General features: G+C 45.4%; 2 protein-coding genes across 3 annotated transcripts in view; both read right to left on the reverse strand.

Annotated features, from left to right (window-relative positions):
- Positions 1 to 18,907, reverse strand: part of LOC142472708 (uncharacterized) — a 201,745-nt gene extending 182,838 nt beyond the window's left edge. The window contains exon 1 of the mRNA XM_075579834.1: positions 18,780 to 18,907. The gene's annotated coding sequence lies outside the window, so the exon portion shown is untranslated. The remainder of the gene's footprint in view (positions 1 to 18,779) is intronic.
- On the reverse strand, positions 5,708 to 18,891 carry LOC142472710 (uncharacterized). 2 transcript variants are annotated; one of them, XM_075579839.1, is made up of 5 exons: positions 18,780 to 18,891; positions 15,493 to 16,826; positions 15,090 to 15,200; positions 14,140 to 14,253; positions 5,708 to 8,584 (listed from the first exon to the last, which is right to left on the reverse strand). In XM_075579839.1, the coding sequence occupies exons 1-5, from the start codon at positions 18,833 to 18,835 to the stop codon at positions 6,312 to 6,314; spliced, it is 3,888 nt and encodes a 1,295-aa protein (XP_075435954.1). In that variant the 5' UTR covers positions 18,836 to 18,891; the 3' UTR covers positions 5,708 to 6,311. The 2 variants fall into 2 exon arrangements, with proteins under 2 accessions (XP_075435954.1, XP_075435955.1); XM_075579840.1 differs by having other exon boundaries at positions 18,540 to 18,847.
- Positions 18,908 to 20,642: the final 1,735 nt, after the last annotated feature.

Below are 20,642 nucleotides of genomic sequence, written 5' to 3' on the forward strand. Positions count from 1 at the left end.
GCGAGTGAAGAATTCTAATAGACTTTGTGACCTCTTTTGGTTGTGTTTGTTCTCTCGCCACAGGCCTTGACCGATTCTGATGGCATTTTGTGGGAACCTTTCTGCTATCCTAACTTAGATCTGCCAGAAGTTTCATCCCAATCAGCGCCACCCAAGTCTTTGAATTTTTTTTTGTGTTTTTGAAGTAAAAGAAAAAAAAAAGTTAAACTGATTCTCGACACAAAACATTAAAATTTGTTATTTTGAAACTTTGCAACTTGTACCACATTTTCAGACAATTTGCTAGAACTATTTCAGAGAAATTAAATATTAAAAATGAAAATACATTTGGTAACCAATGTAGTCGAGTGCGGGAACTGATCCCAAATTGGGGCTCCAGAACCTTGGTAGGAAAGGCATGCATGCCGATATAATCACTTGAACCAGTCCTGTGTGACAATCCAGAGACTGTATAAACGCTGCATCAAAGGTATCAGTAGCGGCCAATCTGAGGCCGCGCTTATAGTGCCCGCAACGGCGAATCAAAACAAATGCAGAGCCCATCGCGTGCGCTAATAGTAGGCGCGACGGCTTGGTCGCGATCGCTGGAAATCATTTCAATTTTCTAGCGACCGCAGTGTGACGTCAGCGGCGCCGGCACTATAAGCGCGGCCTAAATTTGTGGACAAATAACACAGGTGGAGTAAGAACAGGGGGAGGGGGGGGAAGGGACACTGACTGCACCGGAGGACACACTGTGACGTGAGCCACCCGAAGCAGGCCGATCTGAGACCCCCAAGCAACCTGCTGTCACACACACCGGCCCTACAGACACACAGCTATTTATCCTCTAACGTATGAAAGGTGTCCGTGCCCATCCCCGATGCAGCAAAAGCCAGTCCTGTTGAAGGCGTGCTCAAGCCAGTAAAAGGATATAGATATACAAAAATAGGCGGAGATGGCAGTGCACTGCGAACCGGTAAGCAAATCACATCACTCCAGGGGACAAAACTCTGACTTGTTTCGTACCACGGAGTAGGAGCTTCCGATATCCAATTAAATGATGAGCTCAGGTGAATGAATACCACGCCTGTAGTATAATGAATAGCTAGCATCATACTGGATAACGGAAGGGAAGCCTCTCCTCTGTGATCCCTCCTGACAACCGCTGCAAACACTAGACCTAATTAGCTGGAATCACACTAACCCAAAGAAGATGTGCATATAGTAACAACAGCCTCATGTATATCTTCTACCTACAGAAACATTCTAGCGACAATGTGACAAGTGAAAAATCAATCAAATAGATCGTAACTGGAGAAATGTGTAACTAGAACATAAAATCGGACTCGTGTACAAAGCATGTTGTAGTGTTGGAAATTGCAACAAATGTATCAACAATGAAAATTAATCTAAACCAAACATAAGAAAAAGGAATAGAAACAAACCAGTGCAATGTAACTGTTGAACTCTTTCCCCCGTGTCCAGGGAGACTACCTTTGCTGTGTTACCCGAGTGGCAAGCAGGAGGCCTGATCCTCCGTCGTTGGGAGCCTGAGGTGATCACGTTCGTGGTACACAGCGCCTCCACCCGGGAGAGATGCTAACGCAGTAGGATAGCCTCTCTCAGGCACCCGATGCAGACAGTAAATACACAGAACCGGGTATATAACAGTATTTACTGACACAAAGCAAGACAATATATCCATGGCCATACAATATTCCGCCACCCAAAGTAGCCCCTCCCTGGCGGAACCCGAAATACTGGGGTGCCTGGCCACTTAACCCATAAATATCCAAAGACCAGCCCCTCCCCACAGATCGTGTGTGATAGCGTTACCCACACTGTGTTTGGCCATTGGTGCACATGGATGTAATACCTCCCTGATCTCAGTCCAGACCAGGCCAACCGAGCAGCTGAGTCTGTAGATCCACGACGTGGTCCCCTGCCGCGATGGACGGAGATCCTTTCCCACTCTGATCCGCAGTCTCCCGCTGGAGCGTGCCCTTATAAAAGTCTCTGGTAATGTATGCCTGGATCTGGTCCCAGACCGTAGGCTACGCTTCACCGCGTGGCGTGGTCACTGTGTCCCTGACACTGTACGGTACTGGGGATGCATCCCTACCTATGAACCTTCCCAGATGCAGGTACCTACTGTGAGTCGGAGACTAACTGGTGCCAACAGGGGAAAGCTGGCCTAGTCCCAGGGCTACTGGCACCTGGGACCCTACCTCTCTCCTCTGAGTCCTGCTCCCGACTGACGTGGTGTCTCAGCTTGACAAATATATCTTCTTAGGGCATAGGATTGATGCAGCCCTATTGACTGTTCTTCGCTGCCTGACTAACAGCCCCTGGGGCTGCTGGGGGTTGTAGTCCCTGGCGGAGCCACTGCTGTTATATGCCTCCTGCGCATGCGCACCAAGATGGCTGCCACAACTTATTTCCCCATCGCGCATGTGCAATAGACCAGATGCGCAATCAGCAGAAAGATGGTGGTGCCCTCGGCGCCAGCCGTCACGCTCCCTGCACTCCTCCCTTTCTAGCCGCAGCCTCACCGCAATGCTCCCTACAGCATAGCGTCCGTGCAACCGTCACAGCCAGGTACAAGGGGTCAAAGGGGTACACGGAGACAACCTGGCTACATAACATATATACAGTAGATTATTACATGGTATATACATTATGGTAAAATCATGAATAATACAATATAAACATGTTAATGTTTTGAATAAACATATATAAAAGTGAAATAGTGAACGATGAATAAATCACTATTAAGAAACACCCTGTTTTTCGGTCCCTGCTTTTCAGTCCCTCCCTGCATCCCGGTCCCTCCCTCCCTGCTTTTCAGTCCCTCCCTGCATCCCGGTCCCTCCCTCCCTGCTTTTCGGTGCCAACTTGCTTTTCAGCTGTTTGTTTTTATTTAATATTAATGTAATTCAATTTTTTTTTTGGGGGGGGGGGGGGGTAACTTTCTGTTTATTTAGAGGGCAATTCAATTAACGCTGTAAAACTTGCATGCAGGCTTGTTGGAGAAAAAAAAACATTTACAGAGATGCTGAACTGCCCCTCCAATTTGTCATTGTCAGTGCATTTTCAATTAAAGCGAATGATATCTATATTTTATCATTCCACACCGGAAAAAGACATTTTGCAAAACAGATAAAGTGTGGACCTACAAAACAAGATAAACTGCAAGTAACAGGGTGGGGGTTTAGAAAGTGCTCACCCGAGCTCTATTAGAAAGTTCAGGGTAATGAACCTTGAGTTTCCATGCATATATGTGTTTTTTTTTTTTTAATTACAGTAGGTCTGAGATTTATTTATTTTTATTCACCAGATTTTTTTTTGTGGACTGGTCAGGCGCTCGGATACCCTTGTCAAGCCTGGGGTGCTAGGGGACAGTTTTTTTTCTCTTTGTTTTTCTGGGACTGATAGAACAATCGATTTTAGAAACATGGATGTTTCTTCGGGGTGCAAAACAGATTCAAAAGTTTTTCATTTCTTTGCACTGTGGGTTTAAATGGAAAGGCCTATCTATACGGGATGGTGTTGTCTTTTAGAAGTTGGGTAAGAGGTTCCATCTCCAGTCTCTTTGCAATAGCGACTCGTGATAGATCACCAAAAATTTGTAGGTGTTCATTTTCAAATTGAATATCCCCCGTCTCTCCCTACTTGCAAACATAAATTTTTTCTTTCACATCTCTCTTTCTCGGATCTTCTGATCTGGGGCCCAGAGCTCGGATTATTTCCAGATCTTGGGAGCTGAGCTCCGGTATTAAGATGAGAAATAGTGAACGCGGGAATTTGCGGAGGGAGTCTGTTAAAACAGTCTCCAGTATGTTCCTTATCCTCAGATTTTGTCAGCGCTCTGTTCTCCTGATCCTCTAAACAGTCTTTTAGAGTTGACTTCTTGTCCTAATGTATTTATTTCATCCTCTGCGGAGGATTGTGTCTGGAGTAGTTCTTCTATTTTATTCTCTATTCCATCTGTTTGTTTTGTCAGCATACTTATGTCTGTTTTCAGACTATGGGTTAAACTTTTTTGCGGATGGTGCCCTTTCTAAACGGATGCGATCAAAGGGAATCTGGAGCTCCCCCTTCAGGTGGCCATCCTCGTCGACGTCATCAGGATATTTTTTTAGGTTGCACATTTATTGCCATTTTGGCAATCCTTGCCTATATTGTATGTACGGTATACCAAAGTGACAATCAATGGATAGAGAGGTTGGGGGATGGGGATAGTAGCTACGGTGCTGGAAGTTAGGCCAACCTGTAGGGTTTCAGGATTGGTTAACCACTTCATTACCTTAGCGGTTACAACCACTAAGGTAATGAAGGCTTTAACACATCCTGCAACATTCCCAAGAGGCCTAACCAGCCTCCCGGGGCAACTACAGTATACCCTTCACCCACCCCATTAAAACACCAGTAACCCCTTAATTACCTTAGGTAATTGGTGTTTTAATGGTTGGGCATCGGCCTTTACACGTTAGTGAAGAGGCAGAAGATGCCTGCATTCTGGCAGTGGTAAGTAAAACATATACAGGCATACCCCGGTTTAAGGACACTCACTTGTCTCCCCTACAATCTATCCTAAACGCTGCTGCCAGAATCACTCTACTCTTTCCTAAATCTGTCTCCGCATCTCCCCTCCTGAAATCCCTCTCCTGGCTTCCGATTAAATCGCGTATCTCACACTCAATTCTCCTGCTCTTTTAAAGCTTTACATTCTTCTGCCCCTCCTTACATCTCAGCCCTAATTTATCGCTATGCACCATCCCGACTCTTGCGTTCTTCTCAAGGATGTCTTCTTTCTACCCCCTTTGTATCTAAAGCTCTCTCCCGCCTTAAACCTTTCTCACTTTCTGACCCTCACCTCTGGAATGCCCTTCCCCTCAATACCCGACTAGCTCCCTCGCTATCCACCTTTAAGACTCACCTTAAGACACATCTGCTTAAAGAAGCATTTGAGTAGCACTGAATAATCATGGACACATGACACAAAGCTTGGCCCCCTGCAGACGCACTTACTAGTATTCCCTCCTACTGTCTCTGTACGTTCTCCCTACCTACCAATTAGATTTGTAAAACATACTGGACACCTAACAAGCTCCTATTGAACCCCCAAAATAACCACAACATATATATATAAGCATATGAGTGTTACAGAGGAGTGCTACTGAGCATGGCAATATATATTTAAAACCAGAGACAGAACATAAACCACAGACAGAGCTCAGTTGTAGCACATCCAGTGAAACTCATGCACGGTACAGTGCCTAAATATATATGTATAAATATCTATTAAGTAAAATGGTCTTTTAGTTTGACATTTTTGGCCAAAATTGTTGTAAGCCCCTGAGCCACTGCACGGCAGACCACATTTCAAGGGTCCCTAACACTAATATAAATTCTTAATAACCTGTGTAATACCAGGAAGAATGATTTATAATAAATCTGTCAATATTAGTTGCAAAGTTCTAAGTCTGATTGAAGCTTTTATTAACCTGTACATTACCAGGAAAAGCACTCTGTATTAGATTTGTCACAAACATACTGCAAGCAAGTTCCCCTGAGTGGAAGATGCTATGGAGTGAGCCCTTAACCATTTAAATGTGGGAGGGGGTGAGCTTCAATTAGGTAGGAGGTTGCCACCCTTTATACATATATATTTAGGCACTGTACCGTGTATGAGTTTCACTGGATGTGCTACAACTGAGCTCTGTCTGTGTTTTATGTTCTGTCTCTGGTTTTAAATATATACTACCAATTAGATTGTAAGCTCCTCGGAGCAGGACTCCTTCCTTAATGTTACTTTTACAGTATGTCTGAAGCACTTATTCCCATGATCTGTTATTTATATTATTTGTTATTTATATGATATGTATTACTACTGTGAAGCGCTATGTACATTTATGGCGCTATATAAATAAAGACATACAATACAATACAAGTACACTCGCGAGTAAGGACATATCGCCCAATAGGCAAACGGCAGCTCGCACATGCGCCTGTCAGCATGTCCTGAACAGCAATACCTGTAATCGAAGCTGTGCGCAAGCGGGGAGACTATAGAGCCTGTTACAAATGTGTTATTTATATCAGTTATGCACGTATGTGACGATTGCAGTACAGTACATGCATCGATAAGTGGAAAAAAGGTAGTGCTTCACTTTAAGTACATTTTCGCTTTACATACATGCTCCGGTCCCATTGCGTACGTTAATACGGGGTATGCTTGTATTACTTTAATATGTAATGTTTTACACTGTATTTGAATGGGAAAAATCGCTAATAGCCATATTTGGCTACAAGGGTATTTGCCCATTTCATTCTGAGGGGGATTTGGTGTGGGAAGAGGATGGGTGGTTAGAAATCTCGGGTGGGAATTGGGATGGGTAACTCAAAAAAACCAGGTACTTAATATTCAATTGTTTCTCACTCTGTGCATGTTTCTCCCGTGTGTGAATCATCTGGTGTATGAGGAGGTTTCTCTTCCATGGAAAGCTTTTTCCACACACTGTACATGTGAAAGGTTTCTCCCCTGTATGAACACGCTGATGTTTGTGAAGGGAGCTCTTATGTGAAAATGTTTTCCCACACTCTGTACATGTGTAAGATTTCTGCCCTGTGTGAATATTCTGGTGTAGGAGGAGGCTGCTTTGCCATGAAAAGCTTTTTCCACACACTGTACATGTGAAAGGTTTCTCTTCTGTATGAATTATCTGGTGTGCGATGAGTTTGTACTTCTTTGAAAAGCTTTTTCCACACACTGTACATGTGAAAGGTTTCTCCCCTGTGTGAATCATCTGGTGTGTGAGGAGGTGGTCCTTCCGTGAAAATCTTTTTCCACACACTGTACATGGAAAAAGTTTCTCCCCTGTATGAATTATCTGGTGTTTGATAAGTTCATACTTCGTTGAAAATCTTTTTCCACACTCTGTACATGTGAATGGTTTCTCCCCTTTATGAATCTTCCCGTGTCTGATGAATTTTTTCTTAGAAAAAAATTCTTTCCCACACTCTGTACATGTGAACGGTTTCTCCCCTGTATGAATCTTCTCGTGTTTGAGGAGGTTGTCCTTCCGTGCAAATCTTTTCCCACACACGGTACATGGGAAAGGTTTCTCCCCTGTATGAATTATCTGGTGGTTGATGAGTTCGTACTTCATTGAAAATCTTTTTCCACACTCTGTACATGTGAACGGTTTCTCCCCTGTATGAATCTTCTTGTGCCTCATGAGTATTTTCATAGAAGAGAATTGTTTCCCACACACTGTACATGGGAAAGGTTTCTCCCCTGTATGAATTGGCTGGTGGTTGAGGAGTTCGTACTTCATTGAAAATCTTTTTCCACACTCTGTACATGTGAACGGTTTCTCCCTTGTATGAATCTTTTCGTGTCTGATGAGACTTTTCCTAGAACAAAATTGTTTCCCACACTCTGTACATGTGAAAGATTTCTTCCCTTTATGAATCTCCTGCTGTGTGAGGAGTTGGCTCTTTTCACTGCATTGTTTCCCACACTGGTGTGTAAGGAGGCTGCTTTTCTTTGAAAAGCTTTTTCCACAGTCTGTACATGTGAACCGTTTCTCCCCTGTATGAATCTGCTCGTGTTTGAGGAGGTTGTCCTTCCGTGAAAATCTTTTTCCACACACTGTACATGGGAAAGGTTTCTCCCCTGTATGAATTATCTGGTGTTTGATGAGTTCGTACTTCATTGAAAATCTTGTCCCACACTCTGTACATGTGAACGGTTTCTCCCTTGTATGAATCTTCTCGTGTCTGATGAGATTTGTATTTGAACAGAATTGTTTCCCACACACTGTACATGGGAAAGGTTTCTCCCCTGTATGAATTATCTGGTGGTTGATGAGTTCGTACTTCATTGAAAATCTTTTTCCACACTCTGTACATGTGAACGGTTTCTCCCCTGTATGAATCTTCTTGTGCCTCATGAGTATTTTCATAGAAGAGAATTGTTTCCCACACACTGTACACGGGAAAGGTTTCTCCCCTGTATGAATTGGCTGGTGGTTGAGGAGTTCGTACTTCATTGAAAATCTTTTTCCACACTCTGTACATGTGAACGGTTTCTCCCTTGTATGAATCTTTTCGTGTCTGATGAGACTTTTCCTAGAACAAAATTGTTTCCCACACTCTGTACATGTGAAAGATTTCTTCCCTTTATGAATCTCCTGCTGTGTGAGGAGTTGGCTCTTTTCACTGCATTGTTTCCCACACTGGTGTGTAAGGAGGCTGCTTTTCTGTGAAAAGCTTTTTCCACAGTCTGTACAGGTAAAGGGTTGCTTGCTAGTGTGGACACAAAGGTGTGAAGATGAGAAGCTTTTCCCACACTTGCAACAGACAAAAAGCTGAGCACAACAACTTCTTGAATCTCTCTCATATCTTTTGCTTGAACCATAGTTAGAGTCAGTCTGTGCTGTGTGCTGTACAAGGCCTGAAAATTCCCTGTCATGTGACACTGGTTCCTTGCACGTGTCACACATGTGGCAGGAAACATTACTTTTTGCCACTTCTGGGTCGCAGGGTGTCGTGGACATATCAGAGTTTGAGTTCTGCTCCTCATTCAGGCAGTTCTCTAACAGAAAAAAAAGACAGAACTCAAATGTTTTAAAACTGTACCATAAATTTAAGAATAGAAAATACTTGCAGAATTTACATTAATCACTACTTAATTAACAATCTGCTCTTTACTCTATACTGATGGGTTTAAAATTGTGGCCCCTGGATATCCAATGGTACTAGAGAGTTAATGATGCTAACCCAACAAGACAGAAATATATATAGTGTAAAGGTAGGTGGGAGACTACGTGGGTTTCTAAACCCAGCCCTAAACTCCAGTGTGTCACCTTTCTCGTTACAGTTAAAACTACTATTCATCCAATTTCCCAGGCACGCAGCCGTGGAGAAATATTTGACTTTTCCCTTTCATTCTCCTCTCACATCCGTGGTGCTGCTAAATATTGCCGATTTTCCCTCCAAAACATTTTCACAATCTGTGCCAACTAAAAAAATATCATCAGAAATTCCTGAGGCCGTGTGTTCCAGCCACCCACTCACTTCACATCCCATCCTTTAGGGCTAAAGGCAGCTCCCATAGTGTTTACAAAAGTACTTGTACTCATCACAGGGGTCTAGCTAATCTGGATATCCTCCTCAAGTCACATTTTACCAAAAAAACAGTTCTCCGCACCCCTCTGGTCCTCTGAAAACTTTAAAATACAGATGGCTGATAAATTGGTAGAAGAGCAATAGTTCTCTGGTTTAGAAAGTACATTTCTAGGTTTACCGATCGAAATACAGAACTGGAATAAAGTGACCACGTTAACTGCAGAAGCAGGTCCCTCAGAATGCCCGAGATGCCTCCTGCCAATATGTAGCTGGCGCTGGGATTTTTCACTGCACAGACAGTTGGTAGGTTAGATTGTATACTCCTCCTCTACAGCTCCAGTTTCTCTCAGAATGGAGATTTAACCAACTTGTCTCACATAATACATCTAATCTGTAAACCCTAATGTAACAGAAATTGGGCCCAGGGACCAGCATAATAAAGGCTAAGCCCTGGACCTGCCCGTCCTTCCCTGCGGCTTAGCTGGCTACCGGACCCCAAGAGCTACGCTGTTGTTACGTGCCCAGTAGCCCTCTGCATCCAAGTAAACTGTGATCACATTACAACAGGAATAAGGCTAAGGCCTCGCTCCCTTAGTCAGCGCGCCCGCACTGTAGACAGGCGGGGCGCTGACAGACACAGACCGCGATATGCGGTCTGTAGGGAGCGGGACCCGGGGCTGGAGTGGGAGGGGGGGGGGGTGTGGTTTAAGCGGAGGGACCCGCTACCCCCTGTGACGATCGTGAGGGTTTGGCCCGAGATTAACGGGGTTACCCCCCAATGGCCCCCCTCTCACCTCGCCAGGGAGACAAGGGGTAAACTGGGCTGAGGCCCAGAAATGTGATTTAACCCTTGTTATAACCTGTAAATGTATTCTCCCCTGTTCCCCTGTCCCATTGTAATGTCTGGTTTTAATCCGTGTTTGCATACCACACACACTGGGATTTAAGGGGTTAATCTTATATGCAGTGAATAAACAGTTACCTGAAAACTGGTAATTTGGGAACGGAGTAAGCCAGCCCCCTGAGTCTTGGGGTGCAGCCTCAGTGGAACCCCCCAAGTACCCGCATATTAAAAATATAACTTTGTCATAAGAGGGACATATATTTTTGATAAAGTGACTTTTTGCAGTTTTTAAAATGTCCAGAACCAAATGCTGTGACTCATATGAGTCTATTCACTTTTGATATGCAAGCTTCCTCTCTGGAAGTGCATATCAAAAGGGAGGTGTGAATGGGCCAGCTGGATGCTAGATAGGACATCTTGCTAGAATTTAGCCCTAATCAAAGGGTAATGCCCTAATCGCTATGCGGGACCCAGGGCCTGTTTGGGTGGTGAGCGTTAAAACTCACACTTACACACCAAGGTTTCCTGCAGGAGTGAACATGACAAATGTCCTCCCTGCTTCAAAGGGTTTATTGAGGTGGAGCTACCCCAAGCAGGAAATCCGAATGAGTGACCTTATTAAATATAAGAATATTATGAGATGTCCTTGGCTGAACATGCTAAAAATTACATATGTGTATTCGTGGGGTTAGCCCATCGGTTTGAGTCTAAACATTGTATATTTAACCGCTACTAAGTGCCAGATATTAATATCTCTATTAATTTTCATATTACACTGTAATGTTTGGTCTCTCTGCGAGCGTCAGGTGGGACGGAATGTATTAATATGTCTCACCTTCCTGTATGTATTACGGAACGGAAGTTAGGAAGTGATTTGCAGTAAATATGAAAGTTTGGTTGAGTTCTGAGAAACTGCAACCCCCCTGCTATGATAATGAGCAGGAAAGGCTAGAATTTACATTGCCTGGTCATCAAAGGCTAAATTGCTAATTGCTTATGCTTGGCCCAACTGACCAAAGGAACTAACCAGTTAAGTGTAACATTTCACACTGAACAATGGAAGTCCCCAGTCAGCTTCAAAAGCTTCAAAGGGACTTTTGCTAGACGGCACAGCGCCGTAACCGGGGAAGAGGGGGTTAAAATGATATATAAGTCAGAACCACCTTTTACCCATTGTTCTTCATTGTCTTCATGCAAATGATCTTCATGCCTGCATGTCATCAGGCCTGTTGTGCTATACCATCTTGATTGCTGAGAAGAAATGCCATGCAATGTCTTGGGCTGATTGCTGTATGAAACTGCCAGTCCAGATGGGATTGTTTTCATTATTTCCATCTTTTAAGTAAGTGTCTATATTTTGCTGTTATTTGTACATTTTTTGTGTGTTCACCTTTATCAAGGAATAAATTATATTTTATCATATCTAAGTCTCGTCCCAGTTCAAACCCAGGTGTATATATATATTTATATATAGATTTGGTGTAAATTACAGCCTGTCATAAGCTACCGTGACACCCCCCCCCCCCCCTCCTCGGGCTCGGGAGATGCTGCGGGCTCACACGCTGACACTCATGCACACATACACACACACACAGGCAGGCACTCATACACATACATACACACACACACACACACACACACACAGAAGCAAGCACTCACGCACTCAGGCACACACATACACACACACAGACAGGCACTCACGCTGCTTTCCCTCCACACTCCCCGAAGCCTCCCCTCCTCCCGAAGCCTCCCCACCTTATTTGCTCACAGCCACACCACGTGACGCGGCGACGCTAGGGATTACAATTCTCTTGAATCCCCTAGCGGCTGACGCGTCACAGCGTGTAGTGAGCTGTGCAGCCAGGGGGTGTCGGGACTGCCTCGGGAGGATTCCCCTGCTGGTGGGGAATGCTCGTGTGGCCGCCCGTGCCGCAGCGGGTCCCAGCCCTAAGGGGTGTTTACAAATTTGTTTGTGCACAATATACAACCTAGCCAAGGTCTCTATTCATTTGGGGGTGGGGTGGAGGGGAGGGGGGTGAGGTGCAGGAACAAAGACGAGATTAGTCAGGGGGAAATCCGGTCAAAAAGCAGAGAATTCGGCTGCACCCGTAGACAGAGCAAGACCGAGTCCAGTGGGGGATATCCTCCCGGCGGGGGAAGCGATTGCCAAATCCCCTCTGGTAGGTGCTGCTCCCTATGGTCTGTTTTTATTTATCTTCCAAGCCCTTTAACTCTACTCGCCACACCTCCAGCCATGATTGGCCAATGTAGACGAGCTCTCGTGTACCGATTTGTCCCCGAGCAGCAACCGCGCTGTGATTGGTCACCAGTCCTTCTACAATGATTTCCTATAGAAGCTGGGAATCAATCTAAGGCTGCGGCGATGGTGATCGTGACGGCGCACAGGAGGGCACGCACGGCGCGATCACATAGATGTGCATCTATGAGGCGGTCTATAGCGTGCGCGAATGCACACGGGAGCAGAGGCGCCGGCCTCGCGATGCAGGAGGGAACAGAAAAATCTGTTTTCACGTGCGGCAACCGGGTCACGCGAGCGGTTCGCCCTCACGGCCATGCCGCCCGACACACTGCCCCGTCTCCTCTGCATGCAGTACACAGATCTCTCCCGCTGCAGGGGGCGGGGATAAGCCGAGTGAACGCTTGGGCCCTCTCCAGCGTTCACCATGGCCGCAGCCTAAGGGGAACACAAGCAGCGTTACGGCGCTCATTCCGATCCTGACGTGGAGGGGAACTAAGCAGTGTGCTCTGAGGCCGTGCCGGAGACACATGAATACGAGGCTGGGGGTCTATTTCAGCAGGGATTTTGAAAGTGCTTTGCATTATGGACTCTTGTGCAGCCGGAGAGCGAAAATTTCAAGCGGGAGATTTGACAGTGTTCAGCACCAGAGAGATCTGGACTGTGTCTATTCCCCACAGGAGTGGAGGCGAAAGCCGGGTAAGCCTGGGAAGTGGCGCGTGGCACCTAGGAGTCCGCCTGCATTCCCTGCTTTGGGGAGTGTAAGCTCTGTTTTTTATTTTGAGCTGTGCTTGCTGGCTCCGGCTGGAATAACTACTCTCTATTGAGCTGCTTTTTCCTGGCTGGTGCCTTGATCCCATTGATAAGTTTTGGTCTCCCGTGACACCCATCCATCGCCAAGGTGGTGGGAAGGAACAGAAAACCTAAACAATATATTGTTGCTCTTTTCTAATTATTATCGCGAACTTCGCAGCCAATTTTGGAGTATCACAAAAGGTATTATAATACTACCCAATTGGCAGAGAACAGCTTGGAAGGCGGATGTGGCCAACCTGGTGGTAATTAACCATGGCCATCTCTAGAAGTTCCTGAACTGCAATCACGGGGTTGAGTCCTGTACCCAAAGCAGGCAAGATTAGCTTTAATGGTGTAGAAGTTGAAAGGGGAATCCTGAAAAGAAAAAGGCTCTCGGATCCAGCCATACGTATTCTTTGAAAAGCAAGGAAGGATTCTGAAGCATTGGTTTATCATAGGGTCTAGGAAACATTTTCTGCAAAATGCCAATGAAATTATCTGGAGCCAGATTCACAAAAGCAAAAAGATCATGTGATGACGAACTGCAAACGGACACCCCTCTACATACTACAGGACATCTGAATACGATAATGACTATCGTACCACTTGATCGTCACGAGACGAGGTTAGCACTGCAGGTGTCCCAGATGAATCAGCTGTTCTGCTGTCAGTGCTAACTTGTGTTTGGATCCTGCGCCTTACAACCCATGGACGGCGCCTGTGCACGATCCTGTCAACGCCAGGTGCGTCACGACACACGTCACGGAGGCGTGGCCTAAGCCCGATCCTCAGAGGGAAGAGATGAAACCAGATAGATTATATTTGTAGTGGAGGATGTCAGAGAACGTATGAGTTCTCCTCTGGGAGCGAGTGCAGGAGCAAATGTTATAATTGTATCCATGCTTTAATGTTATTTTCCCCAATATTGTAGACATTTCAGTACATTTTATAAATTAATTAAATTAAAGTTTATTTAATTTAGTTGTACACATTAGGACACAATCCCAGTAGCACTTCTTATGACACATATATACGGTGTAGTGGGTTTGGGTTCTGAGCTTGCAGGGATTGTGTGCATGTTTTATCCAAATTGAATAAAGACAAGTGAGGATATAAGGTTACTTACCACCAACTGGAAATGAATCTATTTCACTCTTTATTGTGGTTAGATGAGCCTCAGGGTTTGGTTCTTCTTTCTCAGACTTAATCTCTAACCTCTCTGGTACAATCACTGGGAAACCTGCCAACAAGAAAAGGAAAATCCATCATGTAAAGCTGGGAGTGGGAACTCTTTCTGTGACATCACTATACAGAAATACTGTATACTCATTCATAAGAGGAGGGGATAGGTAACCGGTTGTACTTTATTATTAACCCTGAGGGATGAGTGTTTTTACCAGAGTGCTGAAAACATGCTGGAGTTTATCGTGCTACCAATGTTCAAACCTCAATAATGATAATAATATTCTCAATATAACCTTAGACACCATGTGTGTTTTTCACTAAACATGCGGCTTATAATTTTATCCATGCTTTAATGTTATTTTCCCCAATATTGTAGACATTTCAGTCTATTTGTTAAAGCTGCTGTTCAGTCAATATCCTACATGTGTGTTTTTTTTAATAAATCAGTTCTGTAGTAAGAAAAAAATACTTTTAGCATTTTCTGTTTTTAAAAAAACAACTTTGAAAGACCAATTTTCTTGTATTCTATTTTAACAGCCATTTGCTAAGGCACTGCCCCATCATGTCCTGTCACAAGCCCTGGCACACCCCTTTGTCAGCACTGCCCTCCCTCTAGCACTTGTCAGTGCAGGAATGCTCATGAATATTCATGAGCTTCCACTGCCAGTCAAGCAGATTATAAACAAATCCCAGCTTTTAATATGTCACCAAATTTCGACCTATCAATACATGTAAAACGAATTGACCTGCAGCTATACAGTTCTTCAGCTAATTAGAGATTGCACACATAAAACTATTGAAGTAAAAAAATAAATGTAAAAAATAAAAAAAGACTGAACTGCAGCTTTAAACAAATTGAATAAAGACAAATGAGGATATAAGGTTACTTACCGCCAGGAGGAAATGTATCTATTTCCCTCTTTATTGGGGTCACATGATCCTCAGTGTTCGGTTCTCTCTCTGACTTAATCTCTAACCTCTCCAGTACAACCACTGGGAAACCTGCCAATAAGAAAAGAAAACCCATCACATAAAGCTGGGATTTGGGGCTCTTCCTGTGATTTCACCTTCTCTGATATTGGTATAATGTAATACCCATCGTAAAGAAATGTTTTACTAGCCCTTCTGGCAGAAATGGATTAATAGAGTTGATGAAGATATATGAGATCTTACCTGCTAGCGGCTCAATAAGAACACAAGATTAATTCATTTTGGTGTTTGACTCAACTGCAAAAAAACCCAGATATCCCCTCGTTGCAGATTTCAGAGCCATCAATATATATACAATACTCACTTAACAAGCGTGGATCCATGCTGGCAGTGGGCAGTGCTCCTCCTCTGTCCATGCTGGCAGTGGGCAGCGCTCCTCCTCTGTCCATGCTGGTAGTGGGCAGTGCGCCTCTGTCCATGCTGGTAGCGGGTAGTCTTCGTCTGTCCATGCTGGTACCGGGCAGCGCTCCCCTGTCCATGCCGGTAGTGGGCAGTGCTCCTCTATCCATGCTGGTAGTGGGCAGTGCTCCTCTATCCATGCTGGTAGTGGGCAGTGCTCCTCTATCCATGCTGGTAGCGGGCAGCGCTCCTCTGTCCATGCTGGTAGCGGGCAGCGCTCCTCTGTCCATGCTGGTAGCGGGCAGTGCTCCTCTGTCCATGCTGGTAGTTGGCAGCGCTCCTCTGTCCATGCTGGTAGTGGGCAGTGCTCCTCTATCCATGCTGGTAGTGGGCAGTGCTCCTCTATCCATGCTGGTAGCGGGCAGTGCTCCTCTATCCATGCTGGTAGCGGGCAGTGCTCCTCTGTCCATGCTGGTAGCGGGCAGTGCTCCACTGTCCATGCTGGTAGCGGGCAGTGCTCCACTGTCCATGCTGGTAGCGCGCAGTGCTCCACTGTCCATGCTGGTAGCGGGCAGTGCTCCTCTGTCCATGCTGGTAGTGGGCAGTGCTCCTCTGTCCATGCTGGTAGCGGGCAGTGCTCCTCTGTCCATGCTGGTAGTGGGCAGTGCTCCTCTGTCCATGCTGGTAGTGGGCAGTGCTCCTCTGTCCATGCTGGTAGTGGGCAGTGCTCCTCTGTCCATGCTGGTAGTGGGCAGTGCTCCTCTGTCCATGCTGGTAGCGGGCAGTGCTCCTCTGTCCATGCTGGTAGTGGGCAGTGCTCCTCTGTCCATGCTGGTAGCGGGCAGTGCTCCTCTGTCCATGCTGGTAGCGGGCAGTGCTCCTTTGTCCATGCTGGTAGCGGGCAGTGCTCCTCTGTCCATGCTGGTAGCGGGCAGTGCTCCTCTGTCCATGCTGGTAGCGCGCAGTGCTCCTCTGTCCATGCTGGTAGTGGGCAGTGCTCCTCTGTCCATGCTGGTAGCGGGCAGTGCTCCTCTGTCCATGCTGGTAGCGGGCAGTGCTCCTCTGTCCATGCTGGGAGTGGGCAGTGCTCCTCTGTCCATGCTGGTAGCGGGCAGTGCTCCTCTGTCCATGCTGGTAGCGGGCAGTGCTCCTCTGTCCATGCTGGTAGCGGGCAGTGCTCCTTTGTCCATGCTGGTAGCGGGCAGTGCTCCTTTGTCCATGCTGGTAGCGGGTAGTGCTCCTCTGAAGATGCTGAGAAAGGAGGTTCCTTGATTTATATTTGTTGGATGCCAGCTATGTCTGTATAAAAGAAGAAATGTAATTAGTACGATCTGGGTTAATTTGGGGACAAATATACAGCATTTAGTATAAACGTTCAAGCTTGGGATAATTAACACAAAACAACCCCAAAGGAGTCAGAGAGACAGGGACACCAAACAATCATATTCTCCATCTTCAAACAGGAATTTAATTTCAAACACTGCAAAATACATGAATGGCTCAGGATAATATTATAACATAACAACCTAGCATAAAATCCACAGTATAAAGAGTCAACAGCCATAAGAATAGCAATGTCCTCTCAGTGCCACATAGTAACACACTGTACAGTGCTATAGTATAAATAAAAAGCAGATATCGCTGGTGCTCCCGTTTGGCATCAGAGAGACTTTGATAAATGTTCCCGATACTTTCTCAGGTCCAGCAGTTCTGCTCCATACTGACACCGCCTCCCTTTTCTATGTTATACAGTGAGAAGTGGGTAATGCAGAGTAAACAGTAATTTCCTCTCCCCATATAAATAGGGGGAGGGGGGGAGGGGCTTCATCCCTCCCTCCCACCCTCATACGCATTATTTTCTTCCTTATCAGTTACCTCCAGTTGATCTCATTCAGCCTCTTTGTACCTGGCAGGAAAATCCTGTAATTCCACAGAACAATCTGATACATTTATAAAGATATTTCAGCAAATGTTATTTAGTCAAAGAAAACCAACGTTTCGGCCGGACACAGCAATCTTCATCAAAGTGAGGTGCCCCACCTTTATAAAGGCTGTGGTATCCACCCCCAACATTAGTTTACCGTGACTTAATAAAATTGGCTGAAATAGAATAAAAAAGTTATAGCGAAATAAAAGTTATTTAAAAAAACGTACATATATACGTGTATTACTGCTGTGACGCGCTATGTACTGTAATGGCGCTATATAAAGACATACATACGTGTATTACTGCTGTGACGCGCTATGTACAGTAATGGCGCTATATAAAGACATACATACGTGTATTACTGCTGTGATGCGCTATGTACAGTAATGGCGCTATATAAAGACATACATACGTGTATAACTGCTTTGACGCGCTATGTACAGTAATGGCGCTATATAAAGACATACATATGTGTATAACTGCTTTGACGCGCTATGTACAGTAATGGCGCTATATAAAGACATACATACGTGTATTACTGCTGTGACGCGCTATGTACAGTAATGGCGCTATATAAAGACATACATACGTGTATTACTGCTGTGATGTGCTATGTGCAGTAATGGCGCTATATAAAGACATATATACGTGTATTACTGCTGTGATGTGCTATGTGCAGTAATGGCGCTATATAAAGACATACATATATACGTGTATTACTGCTGTGACGCGCTATGTGCAGTAATGGCGCTATATAAAGACATACATACATACGTGTATTACTGCTGTGACGCGTTATGTACAGTAATGACGCTATATAAAGACATACATACGTGTATTACTGCTGCAACGCGCTATGTACAGTAATGGCGCTTTATAAAGACATACATACGTGTATTACTGCTGTGACGCGCTATGTATATATATATATATAAAGCAGAAAATAGCCGTGTTAGTCCAGTTGCGATAGTGTATATATACACACACTACATATGCAATATATTACGGGCCCAAGACATTACGTGACAGGGGAAGAGACAGGCAGGTAATACTAACATGTCACACATACAGGCACTGACATGTACCTTTTCCCCTCTCCCCATACACTGTGGGTAATGAAGGAGAGAGGCCGCCTCTTGGGAACGGTATAAAGGAGACTCTTTATGTTACAGGCAGAGGAGGCCCCTCACACAGAGGCCACTCACTCACACAGAGGCCACTCACTCACACAGAGGCCATTCACTCACACAGAGGGGCCATTCACTCACACAGAGGCCACTCACTCACACAGAGGCCATTCACTCCCACAGAGGCCATTCACTCACACAGAGGGGCCAGAGAAAGATACTCCCGTCACTGTGCTGTAGCCAGCCTCTGACATCACTTCCGGAATGTCGTGTGTCGCACTCTATTTGGTCCTCCGTCACCCAACTAGCTTCACAGGGGGTTCCGGCTCCCTCTCAGGTTGGGGTCTTGCTGAAGACACCATCTTCCTTCCTGTCCCCTGTCTGTGTCACACACAGTAAGGGGCTAATAAACGAACATTAGTAACATGTCTCTGGTTATATCAGTCACAGACACGTTACATTCCTGACAGGACTTTCTGTGCAGAACTCATTTCCTCCCCTCCCTGCCGGCTACATCCAGGTCACAGCCCTGTGTCCTACTGCGCATGCTCACACGCAGGGGATCATGGGAGTTGTAGTTTTTATAAACTTCAGTACAGATTAGGTGTCACATACAGTGTAGATCAGTAACATTTCCCAGAGACTGTGCTAGGGAGAGAGAGTTACTTCTGCATGTGGATGTGTATACTCCTCTTGGTCCTTAATATATTGCAGTAAAGCTGCGTCACTTCCTCTCTTTTGGGCAATGTTCATATGAAGGAGGTAACCTGGATATAACATAACCCCTGAGGCTGTAATAAAACTAAAGGACTGCACATTTATACATACAGTAGCCCGACCCCTAAGACTAGGTCCCGGTGCCTGCTGCAGCGTGCCATGGTGTGCGCTGTAGGGACAAGGACCGCCCCCTCAATGGGGCCGGGCCCACTACCTACCTTGGCCGCCGTGACCAGATTTCTCTGAAGACACGAAATCTGTGTTCACGATTTTCGACAGAGCGCTGCCCCCCCCCCCTGTCCTCCCCCGGCTGTTCAGCCAATGAGGGCGAACCTGCCGGGTGACAGGCATTATAAGGACAGACAGACAGACAGACAGACAGACAGACAGACAGACAGACAGACAGACAGACAGACAGACAGACAGACCCCAGAGCAGAAAATTACAATCCATTTTCAAAGTTGTATAATTTATTTTTAGCATTCCTCTTTGCCAGTAATGTCAATTCAGGCTCCATTTACGAGCAGAGTAGACAGCTCTCTTCCATATTGTCATGGAGATGGCATTAGGGAGTTCCAGATGAGGTGTGCTGTGCATATTTTATTTCCAATAGTTTTTATTAGTTGTCTGCATAGTACAAATCACAGGCATCAGAGCTCCAACAATACTACCGAGCGGACATTCTGATACATGGAGTAGGAATAATATCAATGGAATATTATTAAATAATCATACAAACACTCTTAGCTATGTACTTATACAATCGTTATGCTTAATTGCAGATGCTTAGACACAGTCAATTTTAGTACGATTACTGTTGGGGGCTCGGTACTAACAAGGTGATAGTCACGCACGCACGCACGCACGCACGCACACACACACACACACACACACACACACACACACACACACACACTATTGCAGGCTAATAAGAACAAAGAAGAACACACAAGAGAAAGAAGAGAGAGGATAACCAAGGAGGACAGGGGGTGGGAGAGAAAGGGTAGAGGGGGGGGGGGGGAGGAGACCTCCTCCTCCCTACAACCGTTTCGATTTTCTTTTTGACTGTTTTGTATTAATTGTGTATTACATTTAGAGCCCCAGCCAAGGATCCCATGTTTTATCAAATTCGTCTGTAGAATATTTTAGGAACGCTGTCATTTTTTCCATCTGCATCGCCTCGGTTATTCTTTTTTCCCCAGTTCGCCTAGAGGGGGGGAGGGGCGATCTTCCAGGAAGTCGCCACGACGCCTCTAGCCGCCGTCAGTATAAATGATACTAGCCTCTTCAAAGGCCGGCTTATATCTTCAACTGGTTTTGCCAGGAGAAAAGTCACTGGTTCTA

This window comes from Ascaphus truei, chromosome 22 (assembly GCF_040206685.1).
Source record: "Ascaphus truei isolate aAscTru1 chromosome 22, aAscTru1.hap1, whole genome shotgun sequence".
NCBI lineage: Eukaryota > Metazoa > Chordata > Amphibia > Anura > Ascaphidae > Ascaphus > Ascaphus truei.

Excerpts from the sequence above, each read along its gene's own strand:
- LOC142472710 (XM_075579839.1), bottom strand. The coding sequence starts at position 18,835 with ATGTCAGAGGCTGGCTACAGCACAGTGACGGGAGTATCTTTCTCTGGC. Across the intron at positions 15,201-15,492 it reads CATGGATCCACGCTTGTTAA|GTTTCCCAGTGGTTGTACTG; the intron begins GTGAGTATTGTA and ends TCTTATTGGCAG. Across the intron at positions 8,585-14,139 it reads AGATTCATTTCCAGTTGGTG|AGAACTGCCTGAATGAGGAG; the intron begins GTAAGTAACCTT and ends TTTTTCTGTTAG.